Source organism: Lampris incognitus, chromosome 7 (assembly GCF_029633865.1).
Source record: "Lampris incognitus isolate fLamInc1 chromosome 7, fLamInc1.hap2, whole genome shotgun sequence".
NCBI lineage: Eukaryota > Metazoa > Chordata > Actinopteri > Lampriformes > Lampridae > Lampris > Lampris incognitus.
In genome coordinates this window covers 24,307,435-24,331,075 of record NC_079217.1, presented here as the reverse complement: position 1 = coordinate 24,331,075, position 23,641 = coordinate 24,307,435, and the positions used below count along the sequence as shown (strand labels likewise).

At 42.8% G+C, this 23,641-nt stretch overlaps 1 protein-coding gene across 1 annotated transcript in view; it reads left to right on the top strand.

Moving 5' to 3' along the window:
- Window positions 1-23,641, top strand: part of dock10 (dedicator of cytokinesis 10) — a 96,102-nt gene that overhangs the window by 29,971 nt on the left and 42,490 nt on the right. Inside the window, exons 2-13 of the mRNA XM_056283537.1 lie at window positions 1,598-1,717; window positions 2,784-2,873; window positions 5,514-5,596; window positions 9,413-9,485; window positions 10,153-10,302; window positions 14,209-14,343; window positions 16,375-16,561; window positions 17,556-17,641; window positions 17,759-17,842; window positions 18,399-18,557; window positions 19,071-19,316; window positions 19,531-19,653. Of these exons, the coding sequence (XP_056139512.1) occupies window positions 1,598-1,717; window positions 2,784-2,873; window positions 5,514-5,596; window positions 9,413-9,485; window positions 10,153-10,302; window positions 14,209-14,343; window positions 16,375-16,561; window positions 17,556-17,641; window positions 17,759-17,842; window positions 18,399-18,557; window positions 19,071-19,316; window positions 19,531-19,653 (1,536 nt within the window). The remainder of the gene's footprint in view (window positions 1-1,597; window positions 1,718-2,783; window positions 2,874-5,513; window positions 5,597-9,412; window positions 9,486-10,152; window positions 10,303-14,208; window positions 14,344-16,374; window positions 16,562-17,555; window positions 17,642-17,758; window positions 17,843-18,398; window positions 18,558-19,070; window positions 19,317-19,530; window positions 19,654-23,641) is intronic.

Here is a 23,641-nt window from a genome sequence, read left to right as displayed (position 1 = left end):
GGGGCCTGTGAGAGGACGACTTCCTTCTCTTCTCTGACCACAGCCTGTTTCGGTCTTCATTGTAACTGCTGCTGTTCTCCTCGACTCTGAATGTCAGAAATAATCTACCATTGTCCTTGATCTGATAAATATATTTTCATATAGTGTCTTTTTTGTGTGTGTGAAAATCCATCATATTTTGTAGTTTGTATTCTGTGATCTCTGAGATAAGACTAAAAAAAACATTTACTTTGTATTATCAATTCATCTCTGGTGGTACTTCCTCTACTCTTTTTTTGGCTTCTGATGACATCATGGCTAAACACACAAAATTTTTGTCAGTTTTCTGATGATGTCATTGCCAAACACATAAAAAAAATTTCAGATCAGTTTTAAACACAATTTTTTTTCGGTCTTCTGATGACGTCATGGCTAAACACAAAATTTTTTCAGATCTTTTTTTTTTTTGGACACTGGGACTATAGAGCATCAACTATGTCTAATTAACTTTTACTATTGAAATCCACAGTATAAGCCCCAGTCTTGACATACTTGTTGTACATTACTGCTGTCTTGTCATTTGTCCCCCAAGAACAGTTGTTTCTCTCACCTGGTCCCAAAATGATGGATTGAACTCCCATCTGCTATCAGGGCTGCAGACTCTCATATTTCGTTCATGAAAGACCTAAAAACTGCCTTTTTTCCAACATGGGGATGGCCACTTTGAATTCCCGTGTTGCCTCCAGCTTGATCGGGCGTCCCTACAGAGACAGTTGGCTGTGTCTGTGGGTGGGAAGCCGGATGTGGGTATGTGCCCTAGTCGCTGCATTAGCGTTTCCTCTGGTCGGTCGGGGCGCCTCTTCGGGGCAGGGGTGGGGGCCGAGGGGAATAGCGTGATCCTCCCATGCGCTACGTCCCCCTGATGAAACTCCTCACTGTCAGGTGAAAAGAAGCAGCTGGCGACTTCACATATATTGGAGGAGGCATGTGGTAGTCTGCAGCCCTCCCCAGATCGGCAGAGGGGGTGCAGCAGTGACCAGGATGGTTCGGAAGAGTGGAGTAATTGGATGGGTACAATTGGGGAGAAAAAGGGGGAGAAATCCAAAAAAAAAGGGAAAAAAGAACTGCCTTTTTCCAGGCCTACCTTAATCCTCTAGATTGTCCCCAAGTATGGCTGTGATACTGATTTGTGGCATTTTCCAGCTAATTTTGCATCCCTTATTACTCACGTCACTATTGGTGATCTGCTTGTTGCACACATACTAATTACATTTTACATGACATGCACTCATGGCTATGATATAATTATATTCATTGCTCTAAGACACAGGAATATGTATGTAAATTGCTGACACTCTCCTGTGAGTCGCTTTGGAGAAAAGCATGTCCTAAATGAGAAAATGTAAACGTACGATGAAATAGGTGCGACACTAATCCTGGATTATGCCTTTCAACTGTGTTTAATACCTGTAATACTGTGTGGCGCATAAACACCAGAAAACTATTTGATTCTGTCTCTGCTTTCACCCTATCTGGTGATAGATGAAAATGGAAATAACATGTTCATTTTACAAGTCAAGACTGATTGGATTTCTCTGTCTGTGTGTGTCAACTGCAGCAGGAGAAGCCTAAACTGATTGATCCGCTGGACTATGAGGCGGTTATCTCTGAACTGGGTGATGATCTGAAAGAAGACCCACTAAGGGACCTGCTCCTCTTCCCTGACAATGACTTCTCGGTAAGAATGTACTCACACGTGTGTGTGTGTGTGTGTGTGTGTGTGTGTGTGTGTGTGTGTGTGTGTGTGTGTGTGTGTGTGTGTGTGTGTGTGTGTGTGTGTGTGTCTGTCTGTCTGTCTGTCTGTCTGTCTGTCTGTCTGTATGCATATGTGTGTGTGTGCATCAGGAAACATGAATAGATAAACATGAAGAAATAGACACAATTAGTTCCCAGTCCCATCCCGACACAATTATTCACACTTGTCCGTGCTTGTTTGGCATCGCAATCCTTTCACCACAGCCAGCGATTTAGGCTGTCCAACTCGCCTCAGCTGTTTGTTCATTACTGCCTTCATTACTGTGCTAATGTGGTCCTGTAGACAGATCCACAGCACATTAGGATGGCCTAATTGGCTGTTTGTAGTAAAGGGGATTATCTGCCTTAAGATCCTTGTTTTAATGCATGGCTCTACTTGTTCTCGGCTCTTTTTAACTACAGAACAACCCCCTCTTCTTTTTGTGTCTCTGTGTCCCGTTGTCAGTTATTTTAGCCGAGGGTGAACTCTGACTTGGCGCTCTTGCACAAAATGCCATTCACTAAAGCTGCCGCTCTGCAAGATGAATTATGTGTCCAGCAGTTGAGTCAATTGATTAATCTGTATGAATGAGATCCAGTCACTGGTTATGGCGTTAGATCTGTGATGCATGCTTTCACCGCCTTGCCAGCCCTGTTGAGGGAGCGTTTCTATATTTATGAATATGACACCAAGCCTTATCTAATGTTGTGTTATTGTATTGTAGGCAAGACAATATAGAATTAAAGATATATGTATCATCAAATTAATGCATGTGTGTCCAATCTGTTCTGGTAGAGTAAGCACACTGAATTATTGATGATTGGACTGTTAGGGAGAAGCAATGAATGTGAATGTGTGAGTATTAATCTACAGTTTATGGCTTTGCTTGAAAATCCTCTTATGTCAGACGGTTTAATATCAGTAGTGACAGCACCATTATACATATCATTAAATATGTGGTTTTTGTTCATCTCTCCCTTATTTTTCTTTTCTCCATTCATCTCTCCAGGTGTCTGTGGTGCCCCAGGAGAGACGGACCCTCTACTCCACTGTTCCAGATGGAGCAGAGCTACAGGTGGAATGTCTGCTGGTCAGACAGGTGAGGCAGAGGCAATACTGTGTGTGTGTGTGTGTGTGTGTGTGTGTGTGTGTGTGTGTGTGTGTGTGTGTGTGTGTGTGTGTGTGTGTGTGTGTGTACGCCTGCGTTTGTTTGCAGCTGTGTTACCATAGCAGAGAAAACATCTTCGGCATATACATACCATTTCTGAATGTGTATCCTCTTTTTCTCCATAATTTGCTGGAACACACTAATGCTTTAACGCATCTTGGCCAAGACTGGAGACAAAAGAGAAAGAGACAATAGACTTGTGCATGTGCGTTTTAGAGAGAGAGAGCGAGAGAGAGAAAGAGAGAGAGAGTGTACTTCAAATTCCTAATTGCAAAGTGAGGGCCTTTGTGCTAGAATTTTTAAAATTAGAACTAGGTTGGGGTGTCTGTGTTGCGTGGCAGTCTATTCTGTTGCCTACCAACATGGGGATCGCCGGTTCGAATCCCAGTGTTACCTCCGGCTTGGTCGGGCGTCCCTACAGACACAATTGGCCATGTCTGCGGGTAGGAAGCCGGATGTGAGTGTGTGTCCTGGTCGCTGCACTAGCGCCTCCTTTGGTTGGTTGAAGTGCATGTTCAGGGGGAACTGGGGGTAATAGCGTGATCCTCCCATGTGCTACGTCCTCCTGGTGAAGCTCCTCACTGTCAGGTGGAAAGAAGCGGCTGGCAACTCCACATGTATTGGAGGAGGCATGTGGTAGTCTGCAGCCCTCCCCGAGTTGGCAGAGGGGGTGGAGCAGCGACCGGGACAGCTTGGAAGAGTGGGGTGATTGGCCAGATACAACTGGAGGGGGGGGATAAATAAATAAATAATATATATATATATAAAAGAAAAAAAGGATTAGGTTAAGGTTATGGTAAGGGTTAAGATAAGACATGTTGTTCCAAGGTTAGGGTTAGGGGTGAGGGAAATAATGCAGTCAGTGAGGGGGTCCCCATGTGCGGGTGTGTGTGTGTGTGTGTATTTCCATGAGTACGTCTGCCATGATTTGTGTATTGTGTGTATTATGTGTGCATACGTGTGGGTGCATATGGAAAGCCAAAGGGATCAATAACACCAGTTCAGAGTGTTTGCTCACATCTAAGTCAAGTATAGAGCTCCAACTAGAGCGACTGTGGTTTTGAGCAAAGACGGCTGAAGATGTGATTTTGATCTTTCTGTTTATTCTTAACATAGGACCTCGTTATCTTCTCTCTCCTGCCCTCCACCCCAACGTACATGTGCGCATCTATGGATGTGTTAACGTGTTAAGTATGTATGTGTAGGAGTGTGTTTGTGGGTCCCTTTGGTGCACATGCATGAGTAGGTCAGACCCACGCTCTGCAGTGGAGGAAGCCATTGATCGACCAGCTACAGTTTCAGTGGTTCAGTGTAGAAACCCAAGCTCTTTGGAAGGAAAGATGCCAGACAGGACACAGTTTACAAGGCACTGGTGTGTGTGTGTGTTTAAGAGAGAGAGAGAGAGAAAGAGTGTGCGTGTGAATGAGTATAATACACCAACCTATTTGTCCAGCCGTCTGCTTCTCAATGTATCTCCCTCTTTCGATGTACTCTTGTCTACAATTTTTGTTTTAGTTGTTTTTTGTGTGTGTGTGTGTGATGGTGTGTGCATGTTAATGCAAAATAAAAAACTTCTCAGTCGCAGTTATTAGTGTTCATTACACAGATGTTGACCGCCCGCTTGCGTGTTTTCTCCTTCGCTTAATTGCTGATTAAAGAAAACATGGCAACATGGAATAAGATTACTTTGTCATGGTTTGTGCATTATAATACTGCCCATCTGTCTGTAATTTTTGCTTTTGTTGCCAGATGAGAGCCGACCAACACAATGGCTTGTCAGGGAACAGGAAAACCGAAATAAGTAGTATTCAGCAGTCAGACAGAGAGAGGATGTGAAACCCTCTTTAATTCTTTGCAAGTCTATGTTTGTTTGAGAAGGACAAGAAAGACAGAGAAGAACTTATCTACACATGACACCTGATAATACCTTTTCAACCCACAGGACTTTCACTGATTCGTTTGTTTGTTTTCTTGTTTTAGTAATCTAACGATGAATCATATCAACAACTGGCACTCTCACTTTTCAAGAGCTCCAATTATCTCACAGAGGTCATACATTTCGTGAGATAACACTTCATTACATGGTGGTCTATTCAGTTGCCTACCAACACGGGGATCACTGGTTTGAATCCCCGTATTACCTCCAGCTTGGTCAGGAGTCCCTACAGACACAATTGGCCATGTCTGTGTGTGGGAAGCCAGATGTGGGTATGTGTCCTGGTCGGTCAGGGCGCCTGTTCCAGGGGGAGGGGGAACTGGGGGGAATAGCATGATCCTCCCACGCACTATGTCTCCCTGGTGAAACTCCTCACTGTCAGGTAAAAAGAAGCAGCTGGCGACTCCACATGTATCAGAGGAGGCATGTGGTAGTCTGCAGCCCTCCTCGGATCAGCAGAGGGGGTGGAGCAGTGACCGGGATGGCTCGGAAGAGTGGGGTAATTGGCCAGATACAATTGGGGAGGAAAAATAAAAAGGGGGGGGGGATAAAAAAAAAAGTGTGTATATATATATATATATATATATATATATATATATAATTACATTCAACAAAATGTCCATCTCCTCCTTTAGGCCTGTAAGTATTACAACGCTGACCTAAACGTGGTCCACTTCAAGTACGATGACTATGCCGGAGACTACCGCCTCCTGCCAAGGTAATACAACACTGACGCTGCTTCACTCCCATGTCTGCTGTCTGGTGCTGATTATATCATATTATGTATTAGATTACAGCAGGGGTCGGGAACCTTTTTGACTGGGAGAGCCATAAAAGCCAAATATTTCTAAATATATTTCATTGAGAGCCATATAGTATTTTTAACGTATAATAAATTAAATATGTCTTACTTTTAATGCGACTTCTGGTGCTGCATGGTTTTGCTGATGGCCTTGTAGTCTGGTTCATACGTGGTGAGGTTGAGCTTCATGCAGGCGTTGAGGCTTCCATCAGTTAAACGTGAGCGTAGGTTGGTCTTAATGTTCCTCATATGCGAGAAAGACTGTTCACATGCATATGTAGAGCCAAACATGGTCAATATGGCAATACTCACACGCTGCACTGTGTGGTATGTCACAGGAAGCTCGTTCCAAGTTTTAAGAATCAGCTGGTCTTCAGGTTGAAGATTTTTAATTTCTGTCCACTTGTGTTCCCTCGCCAGCTCTGCTCGCTGTCGCGCAAGACTTTCCAACTCTCCATTAAGTGACTTGAACTTACTCATCCACATGTCTGATGCCTTCAGGTCAACAACTTCCAGCTCAAAGTCTCCGATAGAGACCCCGGGGATGCATGTCAGGTCGATTTTGTCCACTGCACACTCATGTGGATGAGTGATGAACTTGAAAAGACCAGTGCGCGCACGAAATTCTCCAAAACGTGCTTTGAATGACTGCAGGAGATTGAACGTAAAGCCAGCTAGCTGCTGGAGATCCAGATGTTGAGTGGAGTCACTTGCTAAGCATGCATCTCTAAATTGTTGCAGTCTTTCAAAGTGCAGAAGACGACCTGTTTCAATGTCCCTGAGAAAGACTTCCAGCTTGCTTTCAAATGCAAACACTGCTTGTTGAAGGGATGAGATTGTATTTCCAATACCTTGCATTTTCACATTGAGCTGGTTCAGATGGCCAGTTATGTCCACGAGATAGTGAAACTGCAGGAGCCAGTCAGTGTTGTCTAGCTCAGGATGCTTGACGCCTTTCATTTCAAGAAAAGTCCGGATTTCACTCAGGCAAGCTGCAAAACGGCTGAGCACCTTCCCCCTTGACAACCAACGCACGTTGCTGTGTAAAAGCAGACCGGGATAATGATTCCCAACTTCTTCTAACAGAGCTTTAAACTGGCGATCATTTAAAGCTCGGGCAACAATAAAGTTGACCACTCGAATGACCAGAGACATCACCTCGCCAAGCTCCTGGCCACACGTCTGAGCGCAAAGCGCCTCCTGGTGCAGGATGCAATGAAAACTTAGGATGGCTCTCTTTTCATGTTCACGGAGAAGCGCTACAAATCCTTTGTTCTTCCCCAACATACAGGGTGCACCATCAGTACAGACAGAAATAAGTTTATCCATCGGTAGTTTTTTTTCTTTAGCAAACTCCATGAAAGACATGAATAAATCCTCTCCTCTTGTTGTCCCTTTCATTGGCAAAACAGCCAAGCTTTCCTCACGCAGTGTGTCACCTGCAGCATACCTGGCAATGATACTGCACTGAGATAGATGGCTAACGTCTGTTGACTCATCTAACGCGAGAGAAAAGTATGTCCCGGTGTTTATGTCCTTCATTTGTGTTTCCTCGACTTGATTTGCCATCATGATGCTACGATCGTGCACAGTTCTTGCTGACAGGGGCATGTCTTTTATTCGTTTGATTATCTTGTCTTTATTTGGGAAGTCATCAAACAGTTCATTGGCCACATCAAGCATGAATGTTTTGGCATACTCGCCATCTGTGAATGACTTTCCATTCCTTACTATTGCCAAAGCCCCCGCAAAGCTAGCGGAATTCCCGTCACCTTGCTTGGTCCACACACGTAGTTGCTGCTGACTCGTCTGCACTCTCCGCTGTAGCTCCTCGCATGCCCTTTTCCTGCTGTCCCCCGCTGGATATTTCGATGCAAATGAAGCATGGTGCGTATCGAAGTGCCGCTTTATATTTGACCGTTTCATCGATGCAATTTTATCATTGCATATTAGACATACCGCAGATCCTGCTCTCTCCACAAATGCAAATTCCTCTGTCCACGCAGCCTGGAATACACGGTAATCATCGTCTTTTTTTCTTTTCGCCATCTTTTCCGTTACAAGGGTTGAAGCGGATAAACTAGTTGGCTATCTGATAAAATTGATTTCTTCACCTTTACAATGACCCGGACATGCTCGCGAGCCATTGGTTCCCGACCCGACCCACGGGTGACCCGTGACCCGTGAAATTTATCTTCAAAACTAATTTCTGTTTACTTTAAAATGACACAGTATTATTAAGAAATATCACAAGTATTTTAAAATCAGTTCCAAACTGATTTTTTTGAAAAAAAAATAATTTTCAACTCAAAATTGTCTGGGAGCCATATGCCGTTACCGGAAGAGCCATATATGGCTCGCGAGCCATAGGTTCCCGACCGCTGGATTACAGTTACATTTTTGGTTATTCCATTTTTTTTATTATTTTAATGTCATGAAAGTTATTGTTGAACTGGGCCGGATGGTTTTACCTCTTGGGCAAGGACATATGTTTCATCTTATCGGTCGCTGTTCTGTTTTAGAGACAGAACATTTCTAATGATAACCTCCTAAAACCACAGAGTAAGAGTTGGCTATGGTGTTGTGGAGGGTCAGTAACACGATCAAGATGGTGGCGAGTGTTGAGAGGGGAAAAGTTTACCCAGAGGGCATGCCTTACAAACAGATGTGCCTCCAGATGTGTCCACAATCCTCTTTTGGATTACATTCAGGTTATCAGTCATTCTAACTTGTTAGATCAATCAATCACAAATTCCTTCCGTCTTTCTATCCATCTGCCAGTCAGTCAGTAAGGCAGTAATGCATCCAGACTTTTTCAACAATACATGAAGACAAAACTAAAGCGGTTCTGCAGCGACCGATCACAGCCACAGGAATGTCCTTTTTTCTTTCTCAGGGTTTTCATGGTGACATTCCTTCGGCCAGTTCATATGACCTATGAACCCAGGCTAAGCTATAAAGATAGCTGCATATTACAGTAGAGAAACTTAAACTCACTCTTCTTTTGGCATTATAAATGTTGAAAGTTGAGTGCTGGTGCTGCAAATTAATTCCCTTGTTATTTCTTCCTAATCTCTCCCTAAATTCAGGTTGAAAAACAAATCGAGTTAAGAGACGCTATAACAGGATGAAAATGATAGTCAAAATATGGCTTGTGTTCATCTCTGTAAATCTACAGCCAAATGTATGGTTTTCAAACAGGTTCCCATGTGTTTCAATGGAATTGTTTTCACTTGTGCATCCAAAACTGAGCATTGTTTTGTCAGTGGGCAGCCCACAAATGCCACACGCCCTCTAAACATCTTCTCTGTAATTGATTTTCTTCTTTTTCTGACCACTTTTACAGTTGTGTGACTTTTAGCAGTGTGTTATTCCAATGCCATCCTCTGTAAGCACCAGACCAGTTGTCTACAGCTCACAACACATGCACAAAAGGGATTTAATCCCATAGATCCCACACAAAAACAGGTTAGCCAGTGAAATCAACGGAGCAAGCTCTAGTTAGGAATACCCATTGTTGGCTCTTGACAGAGAAAGATGAAGAGGAGTCAGCTATCCAGGAAGTCATTTGCATTGGGTGAATTTAGAGGATAAGTTGAATCCCCAAAATGATTTTCTCCTTCCAAAGAAACTACTTTTTTCCAGTTTTAAGATTCCAGATCCAACTTTTTGCTTAGCAGTACAATATTCTTCTGCAAAATCTTTATTTTTCCTCTCCTCCTTCCTTTATAGAAAACTGTACAAAGCAGAGAAGCTGCCGTCTCATTCTTTTGAGATTGACCATGAAGACATGGACAAGGATGAGGTCAGCCTACTATGAGACTCATGATATACCATATCCTGTACGCAGTAGACTTCAAACCCTCAAATACTCAGTCCACAGCAGGCTTTAAGATGTTAAAAAATACTCTTTCATGAAAGAGAGCTTCACTCCCACAAGCCTTTAAAACCAGAGCTGTCATCCACCAGTTAGTACTGGGTGATATTATTACGTTAATCTTATGGAGTTTAAAAAAAAATAAAACTGTATATATATATATATATATATATATATATATATATATATATATATCTACTAACATGTACACAAATACTATGTTCAACAATCCAACTGATGTTCATCACATTGCACTGTTTGACAATATAAAGTACAATATCATGCCAAAACTAGATTTCAAATAAGACCTCAAGTATTTCAGACCTCAGACCGGTGAGAAATTTTAGGTTTCAAATTCTCATTATCAGTGATTTAGACAACAAATTTGTTTCATCCCAATATGACAATATAGGAATTTCATCCCGGTACAATACCACGCAAAGACAAGAAACGATAATATTGAACCATTGCCTGGCTCTACCACCCATGTGATTTGTTAAATGAAGGCCATTACGAATTAGAATCAGTTTAGAACCTTAACTCTATTCAGGACAAAGCTGATGCATATGTGATATAATTCATTTGTGTTTTACAGGATACCACGTCCCTGTCCTCGTCCAAAGGCGGCGGAGGAGGTGGTGGTGGAGGAGGAGGAGGAGGAGGGGGGGGTATTGGTGTGTTTCGTTCTGGCTGGCTGTACAAAGGGAACTTTAACAGCACCGTCAACAATAGCATCACTGTTCGGGTGAGGAAGTGCAAAGCGAGTCCCAAACACCCACAATTCAGTCATTTCTCTAAATCCTGGTCTTGAGCTGTTGATCGGTCTAGATTTTGTCTTACTGAACTTGACAGACACATTTCTCATCAACCATATTTACTCAAGAGAAAATACATCTTGAAAATCTCTCTCTCATTGCCCTTCCTGTTCCTCACTCCCACTCACCCAACCGCCAAACTAAACCACTGACACACACACACACACACACACACTTTTTAACCATCCTGCTCATTACTCCCCCTGTAGTCTCGATTTGATTACCTTATATCTACCCAGACAGCCCAGGAAGACAACAAGAGTCTAGAGCCCATTACTAATATGTCATCCACTACCCTGTTTTCCGTCCAAGAGAAAATAACATCGTTACCAGCTGGAAGTAGTGATTTTGTCAGGCCATGAAGGGTTTGGTCCAAAAATAAAATTACTCTGCCCAGTCTTTCAAAATAAGTAAATTTTTCATAGATTCTATTTTCGTCATGTTCTAATATTTGATAGTTTAAGAAATGCTTAAAACCTCTGGATAACATTGCATAATGATACATATAGCATGATTATTAATTTTTTGATTATTGAATGTTTCTTGACTTCCTTTGATGGTCACCTTTCTGGCGCCTGGACTTTTATATCCAAGGGCTGATTACTATAGTAATCAGTAAAACCAGTTCGAAAAAGATAGCACTTTTTCACTCATGCCAGGATCAGACTACACGATATTTTTGTCTTTCGTAACGGTCACCATGTCAGATTAGGCAATTATAGTGCCATAAATTCTTGCCGTGTCTTGGCCAGGAGACTGGCAACACTACAAGTATGACCCCGACCAATCATCGTATTGTAACATGTATGGACGGACCCTTTAGTCGACTGGTTAACGTTGTCGCCCGTGGTGCGGGAAATACGGGTTCGCGTCCCGGCTGTGGCGACGGTTCCTAGGCTGACCCCCCCCCCCCAATTCACTGCATTTGTGTCAGAAGTGGGATGGTGAGACCGTGAGGTCATCAGAAGCACGTACGCTCAGAGGCGTGAGGGAGCTGATATGCTGGACGCGCTACCCAAAAAAGGGGGGTAGTGTAGCGTGCACTAATAAGTAGACATGTTAGCCCTTGGCCAACAAGTCGGACCCTTTAGTCGACTGGTTAACGTTGTCATGCGGGAGATACAGATTTGTGTCCCAGCTGTGGCGGTTCCCGAGCTGCCCCCCTGAATTTGCTACATTGGTGTCAGAAGTGGGATACATATTTCAAGAAGAGGGAGGAACACAGGGTGACATACAAGAGTGGAGGAAAATGCACACAGGTGGACTATATCTTATGTAGAAGGCGCGATCTAAAAGGGATTGGAGACTGCAAGGTGGTGACAGGGGAGAACGTAGCTAGGCTGCATCGGATGGTGGTCTGTAGGATGACTTTGGAGACCAAGATGAGGAAGTGAGTGAAGACACAGCCGAAGATCAAATGGTGGAAGTTGAAGAAGGGAGACTGTTGTGTGGCGTTCAGGCAGGAGTTAAGACAGGCACTGTGTGGTAATGAAGAGTTGCCAGATGGCTGGGCAACCACTGCAGAAATAGTGAGGGAGACAGCTAGGAAGGTACTTGGTGTGTCATCAGGACAGAGGAAGGAAGACAAGGAGACTTGGTGGTGGAATGAGGAAGTACAGCAAAGTATACAGACGAAAAGGTTGGCAAAGAAGAAGTGAGATAGTCAGAGAGATGAAGAAAGTAGACAGGAGTACAAGGAGATGCAGCGTAAAGCGAAGAGAGAGGTGGCAAAGGAAAAGGTGTATGGTGAGTTGTATGACAGGTTAGACACTAAGGAAGGAGAAAGGGACTTGTACCGATTGGCTAGACAGAGGGGCCGAGCTGCAAAGGATGTGTAGCAAGTTAGGGTGATCAAGGATAGAGATGGAAATGTGATGACAAGCGAGGAGAGTGTGCTAAGAAGTTGGAAGGAGTACTTTGAGGGGCTGATGAATGAAGAAAATGAGAGAGAGAGAAGGTTAGATGATGTAGGGATAGAGAATCAGGAAGTTCAGTGGATTAACAAGGAGGAAGTGAGGGCAGCTATGAAGAGGATAAAGAGTGGAAAAGCAGTTGGTCCTGATGACATACCTGTGGAGGCGTGGAGATGTTTAGGAGAGATGGCAGTGGAGTTTTTAACTAGATTGTTTAACACAATCTTCGAAAGTGAGAGGATGCCTGGGGAGTGGAGAAGAAGCATACTGGTACCGATTTTCAAGAACAAGGGTGATGTGCAGAACTGTAGCAACTACAGAGGTATAAAGGTGATCAGCCACAGCATGAAGATTTGGGAAAGAGTAATAGAAGCTAGGTTAAGAGGAGAGGTGATGATTAGCGAGCAGCAGTATGGTTTCATGCCACGAAAGAGCACCACAGATGTGATGTTTGCTTTGAGAATGTTGGTTGAGAAGTATAAAGAAGGCCAGAAGAATTTACATTGTGTCTTCATAGATTTAGAGAAAACATACGACAGGGTGCCGAGAAAGGAGGTGTGGTATTGTATGAGAAAGTCAGGAGTTGCAGAGAAGTATGTAGGAGTGGTGCAGGATATTTATGAGGGAAGCGTGACAATGGTGAGGTGTGTGGTTGGAATGAAAGGATGGGTTCAAGGTGGAGGTGGGATTACATCAAGGATCGGCTCTGAGCCCTTTCTTGTTTGCAGTGGTGATGGACAGGTTGACGGACAAGATCAGGCAGGAGTCTCCATGGATGATGATGTTTGCAGATGACACTGTGATCTGTAGTGAGAGTAGGGTGCAGGTTGAGGAGAGCCTGGAGAGGTGGAGGTATGCACTAGAGAGAAGAGGAATGAAAGTCAGTAGGAGCAAGACGGAATACCTATGCGTGAATGAGAGGAAGGACAGTGGAATGGCCAGGATGCAAGGAGTGGAGGTGACAAAGGCATTTGAGTTTAAATACTTGGGGTCCAAAGTAATGGGGAGTGCAGTAGAGAGGTGAAGAAGAGAGAGCAGGCAGGTTGGAGTGGGTGAAGAAGAGTGTCAGGAGTGATTTGCAACAGAAGGGTACCAGCAAGAGTTAAAGGGAAGGTTTACAAGATGGTTGTGAGACCAGCTATGTTGTATGGTTTGGAGACAGAGGCACTGACGAAAAGACAGGAGGCGGAGCTGGAGGTGGCAGAGTTGAAGATGCTAAGATTTTTACTGGGAGTAACGAAGAAGGACAGGATTAGGAACGAGTATATTAGAGGGACCGCTCAGGTCGGACAGTTTGGAGACAAAGCAATAGAGGCAAGATTGAGATTGTTTGGACATGTGTGGAGGAGAGATGCTGGGTATATTGGGAGAAGGATGCTGAATATGGAGCTGCCAGAAAAGAGGAAAAGAAGAAGGCCAAAGAGGAGGTTTATGGATGTGGTGAGGGAAGACATGCAGGTGGCTGGTGTGACAGGAAGACGCAGAAGACAGGAAGAAATGGGAACAGATGATCCGCTGTGGCGACCCCTAACAGGAGCAGCCAAAAGTAGTAGTAGTAGTAGTGTATATAGACTTGTGATTGGTGGAGTCTGACCAGAGGGCGGGTTGAGGGGTTGAGACCCTGCCCACTCAAAAAGTTGGTCAAGAACTTTCCATCCTTACCCTTTAAGTGGGGGTCCACTGACTTTGTTGTTATAGCAAATATATAGCTCTCTCACACACACACACACACACACACACACACACACACACACAGTTTTGAGTTATTTATAAAGATTTAGCTACAGTGAGCTTTGAGAATTTAGACAACAATCTTTTATTATGTTCCGCTTAAGTCTTTTCTTGTACATAGTCAACTATGATTAATGACCAATGATTTTGACCTTGATCCAATGTATTTAAAATGTCTTGCTGTCTGTGCAGTCGTTCAAGAGGAGATACTTCCAGCTGACCCAGTTAACGGACAACTCGTATATTATGAACTTCTACAAAGATGAGAAGATCTCCAAGGAACCCAAAGGATGCATTTTCCTTGACTCGTGCACTGGTGTGGTGCAGGTGGGTTTTAATTCAACTCGCGCACACACACACACACACACACATACATGCATGCACGCACGCATGCACACGTACACACACAAATGCCTAGAAGATATACTTGTGTATGCATTGATTTATTCATTATTAAGTCGGCCCTCATAAAAGATTTCTCAGCAGCATACTCTGAAGTTGCTCTGCTAGAACAGAACCTTAAACTATTCAATAGTCCCAGCTACAACTGTTTAATAGGAAGACTCAGGTCTATCATCACCTCAGGCAGGTTATCGGACTCACTTCCTTAACATAAACTCTAGAACGTACTGATAGGAGAATAGTGAAGATAAGCTGTTGGAGAAACTGAAAAGCTAACTGATAGATAACTTTGGGTAACATTAAAGCTACGTTCCTGAAGGTTTATATGCAAACATATGCCCTCTATGCTACTTTAGGTATTTCACCAATATCCATCTCATTTTGTAGTTGCGCATGTTAATGATTACTATCGGGTAGACTTTTTCAGGGCAAATGATAATGTTCATTTTCCAAGGAAAATGATAGTGATAATGTTCATAACAGTTTACATCTTAACTAGAGCAGCAAGAAAAAGCAAAGTTGCTGTTGCTAACAAGCAGCTATGGCAGACTAATCTTGTGGTAGACCTTCATAAACAGGTACAACAACGTCAATATCTAAAATTCAGGTTTGACCAAGAGTCAGTGACACAACAGTACTGGCAACTGTTTCATTTCAACTTAATCTGTGGCACTGACAAAGCTCATGTAACGACCCTCACTTGTGCAGGTGTTCGTGATAGAGATTCAGACCAGGGGTTCCTAACAGTGGCTTTTATTGCCTGCATTCACAAATAAAACAACAATCCATGAGATTTCTGCTGCAACGCGACTGCATACAAGTCTCCAGCGGAAATGGTCTAGCTCTCTCGTGCATGAGCTAGCAAACAATGTTCTCCTGGCTAACCTCATGCATTGCATAGCATACTAAACTTACATGGAAATCAAAATGCACAACTCATTAATCTTCATGTAAACAAAAGTACAAAACAAACCAAACAAAAGGACAGACAACACTGGCATAGCGCACTGAGTGATCGTATAGTTTTAACATAGAAATTCTTGACTCTTGCAATATTCATAACCAAGTTCTTGCACATTTACATTATACATAAACCACGTACCTGCATTCACAAATAAAACAACAATCCGTGAGATTTCTGCTGCAACGCGACTGCATACAAATCTAAAATAGCATAAAACCAAAATAAGAACAATGCTCTCCATAACGCACAGCGCAGCGTGGTTGCCGCCAAAATTATACTTTAACTCGGTTAAAACACTTACAAATCACTTTCTATCGTTACTTTTCGAGAGCATTAGTTAGTACAACTTATATACATTTATATTCAACCCATAGTTTGCAAAGAAAAACATGTTCATTTATTAAAATATCAAATTATTCACGGAGCGCTCCCAAAGCCTGCTTACCTCCAGCGGAAATGGTCTAGCTCTAAGGTACGGATAGCGCAAATGCCCAAAATGTGTCGAAGTGAGAATAAATAGACAAACAGTCGCGCAGCCTCATATTTAACCTTAGTGAATGCGGTACAACATCTGGGGTTTACACAAACCATCAAAAAGCATTGGATTACAATAACATGTTAAAATACAAATTTTGGGAGAATTCACTTTATCTGAGTGAGGTCATTTTCAACTCTGTTATACCCAGTCACTACTGCAATTACTAGACTAATTACAAATGTCAATAACTTGAACAAAAACAGCAATCTTGACTTCAGAATTTAATTGCTCCTCGTCAGATATGTTATCTCCTAGTTTTATGTCTAGAAACCGTATCTGGACCAGAATGAAGTAGGGCATTATAACCCAGTAAACACTCCTCCTGATTTCCTTTTTTAATAGATTTCATCATTAATGGATGCTCATGCTGCTGTTATTTGTATTACCCATCTTTATTTAACCATGCACTCATTCATTCATCTATCCATCCATCCATCCACCCATTGTGCCCCAGAATAACCGTCTGAGGAAGCATGCATTTGAGCTGAAGATGAATGAGGTGACATACTTTGTTTTGGCTGCCGAGAGTGAGCAGGACATGGAGGAGTGGATCAGCACCCTGACTCGCATCCTACAGATCAGCCCCCATGATGGGCCGGCCCCAGACCGCAAGAGCTTGGACCTCACGGACCACCGCCAGGGTGAGACAGGTTGTATTTATACCTGAAGATTACATTTGGCTCAGCTGTGACTCCTGGGCACTGCATCAGCGTTTGAAAAGAAATCCGTAGTAAGGAAAACTTAGGGGTGCATAACAGGTAACTGAAAGGAGATGAAACAAAAGCATCACATGGAAAGGGAAAACTGGATGGATATTAGGGGAAAAAAACACCAGATTATGATAATTGATTATGGTGCCAAAGAGCGAGGAGTGATCTGTTGAGTGTCGGCAGAAAAATAGCATTTTTTTCTCTCTCTCTCTCTCTCTCTGTCTGGCATAGCTGCAGGTTTTCTGTCATCCTACCTTGCCCTTTTGAGAGATTCACAATTGGGTGGAGGTATGAAGCAAAACATTAAAATCAGGAAATGAGGCGTGACACCAACCAAGTCCTCCACCTTATTTTAATAGCTTATGGTGTGTTTAAAAAAAAAAGAAGGAAACAGCATGGGAGGGGAGTTCCTCACTCTAAACCTTATGTTGGGAGCTTTTTGAGAGCCTAGCAATGGGAATACAGTTTGTGACCTGACACAGAGCATGACAGAGCATGGTAAATTGGCCCAGCGAAAAGCAAAGGAATGATGAAATAAGTCCCAGTCACCGTGGCCCCCGTGGCCCACTAACATGTCTGTAAATCAAGCTGAGTGTAAATGGTGACCTAACACTAATGAGCCATTTAGCTCCATATGGCCTATAGGGAGAATAGCTGCAGGCATGCATAAGTTATGGTTCTACAGAAGGCTGCCTGTCCTATTGCTCATGAATTTGAGAGATTGGGTCCGTATTGTAGTGCGGGGATATGCAGACTGACTTGCATCACTGAGCATTTATTGTTTGACCTTTTCAGAAATAAGTCTATGACATTTGCCCTACGGTGGAAATGGACTTCATAGATAAACATTCCCTTCCCATTTATGAGCGTTTGTCACTCATAAACAGAAGGTCTTTAGCCCTGATTATGTTTGTTCTCTCTCCAGATGTTTTTGACTTGTCATTGAGTGACAGCTGTTTGCAGGAGAATGAAGATACCACAGAGGATGGCATCAATCCAGAGTTGGCCAAGGTTGGTCACTGGCACTCTACATAATGATAACTGGATAATAAATAACTGTTTTTTAAATGCTGTCTTTTTCTATGTCTTAATGTCTCTCTGACTATTTCCCTGTCTCTCCTGCTACAGTATATCTCTGAGACAGAAGAAAGTGTTCGCTCTGCCAGGAGGGAAGAGAGGTTGAATCTGTTCTCCTTAGACCCTGATACTCCTGTATGTATACACAATGAGTGTGTACTTGTGTGTGTGTGTGTGTGTGTGTGTGTGTATGTGTGCGCGCGTGTGCGAGAGAGAGAGAGAGAGAGAGAGAGAGAGAGAGAGAGAGAGAGAGAGAGAGAGAGAGAGAGAGAGATAAAGAACGAGAGATTGTGTTCTTGTTCAGTTATGTTTGTGAGGACCAGTTTGAGATTCTAACCGTAAGACTGAGGACATTTTTGCAAACTGAGGAAACTGATCGGTCCTCACTTCTTCAAGGGGTCTTTTTTAGGGTTAGGGCTTGGATTTAGGGTTTAGGTTTAAATTCCATGAAGTTCAGTGTACAAAGTTAATCTCGATTGAACTTAGAGATAAGGTTAGGGCTTCCAAATACGCTGAAGTCTTAAGAGGCCCATCCAACGGCATTCCAGCATTTACAGGACGTGTAAGTTAACTTCCTGCTTCTTCCCTTTACCATCTACTTTGTGACTTAGTGCACTCTAGCTTGTGCTCTACCTCATGCAAATTATGCATATTTGCGATTAAGTGGTTAAAGCACTTTTACACTCCTCAGGTCCTGAGGAGCCCGCGGGCAGAGCATGCCTTGGGTGAGAGTGCAGCAGTACGGCCATTTGAGGAGAAGCTTGGCAGGAGACTGATGATCACATGTCGATCCCTCAACCTCACGCTACAGGGCTGTGTCAACGAGACTGAAACTGGACCTGTTACTAATGTGAGGGTTATAAACACACACACACACACACACACACACACACACACACACACACACACACACACACACACACACACACACACACTGGAGACACGGGTCTCAGCACACACTTTTCATACATTTATTCAAAGATTTCTTCACGTTGCATTTTATTAGTTATGAGTCACTGTGAAGTTACATCCAACGGCACAAATAATGGCAGAAAGAACATAAAAATCTCCAATTGGGAGTTCTAAAACTGAAGATGTAAAATTCAACAATTATCCTTCTGGTAAACTAGATAGTTAAAAAAAAGCCCTGCTAGAGAGCACGTCATAGGGGCTATAGAGGATATTTGGTTCTGACTTTTACAGAAACTTCTTTACCTAGTTGCCTTTAATCTATGTAGAGCAGCTGACCTTAACACTGTTTGCATCTTAGCGCTTGTAGGAGAAGATCTCAGTCAGTATTTTATCATGCAGTACATAATTTCAACATGACTTTTCTTCCATCGTAACACCTCTGGTCCACCAGATTGAGCCCTTCTTTGTGACGGTGGCTCTGCTGGATGTGCGTGAGGGGAGGAAAGTGTCTGCGGACTTCCATGTTGACCTGAACCATGAAGTTGTGCGTCTCATGTTGGGAGGCTGCAGTAATGGGGCAGGAGGCTCAGAGCTCGGTCTGGGTCAGGAGAATGGCCTGAGTTCCCCCGCGGAGAAGAGGCCGGGAGACTGTCACCTCAGCCTGGACCTGGAGCAGTGGCTCTGCTTTCCTAGACAGGTGCAACGATGAACCACAGAGTTTATTTTGCAAATTTGTGTATTGTACATGCTCGCTGAACAATTTATTTAAACCATGTGTCACTGTATTTGATTGTGATATTGGGTCATATCAGATCATTCAAAAAGAAAAAAGGACATGTTTTTGGCATAAGCACTTTCATGCTTTTGCATGTTTTTTTTTTAAAAGTATCTGTCCATTGCTGTCTATGCAGGCTATCTTTTCAGTGACCAACCCTCACACAGATATAGTGATGGTGGCCCGTGTGGAGAAGGTGCTGATGGGAAATATTGCCTGTGGGGCAGAGCCTTACATCAAAAACGCAGACTCAAGCAAGGTTAGTTAATACTTTTTTTATTACTACTTCTACTTATGCTCACTGTCTTGTTATCTGAGATTCTAATTGTGCAATTAAAGGAACATTCAGATTTTTTTACACCCTGGGTCTTATTTTCGTAGTTTTTTTTTTCTTTTTCCGTTGTGCATATCAGTTTTGATATCACTTTACTCACCGGTTTCCTTTTGTAGATTTTAGGCTTGGGACCTCCACTGGACACAGCTTTACAACACTGTCTTATGGGGCAAATGAACACGAGCCTTAAACATACCCTTTCAATAACAACACCGAAATATAGCTGCAAGCAGCAATGGGCAGGATTCAAGAACTTAGTGCAATGCACTTTAATGGAAAAGCTTATTGAAAATTCTTCAACATGTGTCTCAGATTTCACGTTGATGTCTCAACATGAGTTATTGCAAAGTTTTGGAAAATTAGCTATTTTGATAAAGCTTGATTGGCTTGTATAATAGAAACTCTGTGGAATAACAAAAATCCAAAAAATTTAAAATTTTCGGCTTGGTCCAGAGATGCTCTCTACCAAATTTCATGACAATTACTCAAACTTTGTAGGTGGAGTAGCGAAAAAACAGATTTGGTCAAAAATTCAAAATGACAGAAAATCTAACTTCTAGCAAAAGTGAGTCTTTGACTTAATATGACCTTCAGAAGAATTGGAAAACATGCCACATGCGTAAATTGCCACAGGTTTGGCAAATTTGAATTAGACACCTTGGGACTTGAACCAATGACCTTTGTATGCCTAGAGAAGATGACTTACTGACTGTACCACTGGGGAGATGTGGCAAGCTCACAGCTTCTTATAACTTGAGATTACATCGCAGTTGCCAGACTGGGATATTTTTGTCTGTTTAAGCTTAAAAAAATTCCAAACAATTTAACTGTTGGGGATAAAATTCTAAAAAAAAAAAAATCACACACCTTTCTGCTGGTTTTGGGTGTATTGTCAAATACTTTGGTGAGGTTTGATTAAATATTTGGTGAAACAGAAAATGTGCATACAGTACTATTACAGTAAGACACTGAGTGTCACTGTAGACTCATTGCTTGACATATCGCAACACCATCTGAAACGTGATATCAAGCCTCGGCGCAATCTCTCTGTCAATTTTGGTAGCATTTGAATGAAGACTTGTGGCGATATAGATGTTAATTGATTTTAAATATTTTGGAAAATATAGAGTGACAGACTTCTGAATTGACCATAGGTTGCGGTAAGGCAAACTTGTCACACATCAGTGGATGTGTTGAAAAACATTTCAGCTCTGTAGGACGTATGGGTGATTTTTTTTTTCATTTTTTGAAGTTTGGAATTTGAAATGTTTAGAAATTTAGATTTGTTGCAATAGGCCACACACATTTTAACCATCCATCCATCCATTATCCAAACTGCTTATCATGACCACCCTTACCCGAGGGATAGTGGGTGTAGATCGGTGTAGTGTTCGGGGACTCGTCGTTCTCCAACGACCCCTCTGGCCCACCCGGGCGCCTGCAGCCAAGCAACTGAAAGCATTCTCAGGCTAGTTCCCATCGATGCAGAGAACGGAAATGGAGTAGAGAACGGTCAACTGAGCATGCGCGAAATGCCTCTACCATGCCTCCACACGCCCCGCGTAGCATCTAGGGCTAGGATTCTAGGAAGACCCACCCCTACTCTGCGTCTGATTAGCTAACTTTAACCCTAACCCCGCCCTAACCCTAACCTACCCAAACAACGGAGGCAACGAGTACTTGCGCATCCTCAGTTGACCGTTCTCTGCATCGATGGGAACTAGCCTCTACTTTCGCGGCCTGAAGGTGATGCAATCCATGCGAGGCTTCAGCGTGTAAAATAGCGAGAGCAGCCGACACGAGTTTGAAGGAAGCTGGTGTTACGACTATCTCCTTCCTGTGGAAATGTGAGCCAGGAGAGTTATTCGACAAGATTTCCGGCCATATGCCATTGGGTTAATCGGGTGGGATAAGGGGAAAAACTAGAAATAAATTTATAAAAAAACTGCTTATCGTGCTCTCAGGGTTGCGGGGATGCTGGAGCCTATCCCAGCAGTCACTTGGTGGCATGCAGGGACACCTTGGCCAGGCCGCCACACCGTCCAAATGTTATGCATCGACTGAGTCATGACCCAAGATCGTGCAAATTGAATTTGTACGAATCCATGCAGCTGATTATAGATAAAAACTTTTCGCATTTGTGGCTCCCCTTAAAGAATAAGTGCAATTCACTTTTAATATGTAAGTGTAACCGAGGGTTTGTTGATGTCGCCTATACGGTATGAAACTATAAAATAACAAATACGGAGGCTCCACTTTCACACGAGGACTACTTTATTTGGATTCTTCCCCAACAGAACTCCACAGCAACAACACTGCGTACAGCACTTCCGCTCTCTTCGGCATTCAAAATAAAAGCTCAAGGCATATACTGTGGCAACAGCTTATAACAGGAAATTAAAATCACTAACAGGCAAGTCCAGAAAAATAGGTTACATACCTCCCCTCCTACAAAAAGAAACGTCCTCGTTTCAAAACAGTAGCACTATAAGTGCAAAAAACACAGTCTTGTCCAAAACATTATCAACCTGTCCTCCTAAATATACATATATATATAGCAGAAAACACACCCTGACACCAAAAAAGTGCATATCAATCTGCGAACCCCAGAAGTAACCCAACACCATAAAACAAAATCTTAACAATAACATTATGCATGTTACCCCTCATCTCACTGCACAGTCTCAATAAAGTATCCCACCGCTGCCACCAATGTAACCGAGGGTTTGTTGATGTCGCCTATACGGTATGAAACTATAAAATAACAAATACGGAGGCTCCACTTTCACACGAGGACTACTTTATTTGGATTCTTCCCCAACAGAACTCCACAGCAACAACACTGCGTACAGCACTTCCGCTCTCTCTTCAGCCTTCAGAATAAGAGCTCAAGGCCTATACTGTGGCAACAGCTTATAACAGGAACTTAAAATCACTAACAGGCAAGTCCAGAAAAATAGGTTACATAAGCTTAGTGAAAATTCCTGAACATCTATCTCAAATGTTGGGTTGATATTGCAACACTGAGTTATTGCATATTTTTTAAAATTAGCTATTTTGATAAAATGTGATTGACGTGTATAATGAGACCGTGTGGAATATCACAAATTCAAATAATTACATTTTTTCGGCTTGGTCCAGAGATGCCCTGTACCAAATTTGGTGACAATTGCTCAAAATTTGTAGGAGGAGTAGTGAAAAAACAGATTTGGACAAAATTCAAAATGGCAGAAAATCTTTCCTGGTTTAAATGGGCGTGGTTTCTATTTTTAGATTTGTCTGGACCCACAGAATAGGGGGGGGGGAGAATTTTGTAGGCCAAAATATAAAGTTTGTTGTTATAGCGCCACTATTTAGCCAATCGGTATAATTTTTTTGTTTTTTTTGTTTGTGTCTTGAGTAATGGGTGAGATTTCTAACCTATCTGCCAAGTTTGGGAACTGTAGCTGGTTTCTGAGACCCAGATAATTTTAGGGCATATTGATAATAATAATAATAATAATAATAATAATCCTAGCAGATACAATGGGTTTCCAGTAGCTTCGCTGCTTGGACCCCTAAAAAAAAATCTAGTGCCTCGTTAGACTGTGTACATGATTTCCCATTATCTATGACTTAATGGCACTGGCAGGGCAGTTTATCGATAATTACTACTGCCTGCGGTAAATAAGATGGTCATTCCTGCAAGTTGAACAGGGAAGATGCTTGGCAATGTGATGGACCATCGATAATATTGTGGCAGGAATGAGGAAAAACACAGGAGACCAAGGCGAGTTTGATGTTTATTCCTCAACTCCAAAAACCAACTGCAGCAGGAACAACCCTGCACCGGCGAGCCCGGGAACGTAAACCACGCCCCCAGCTCACAGTCCTGCTGGGTGAGAGGCATAGCCCCTATGGTCCGCCACACAGC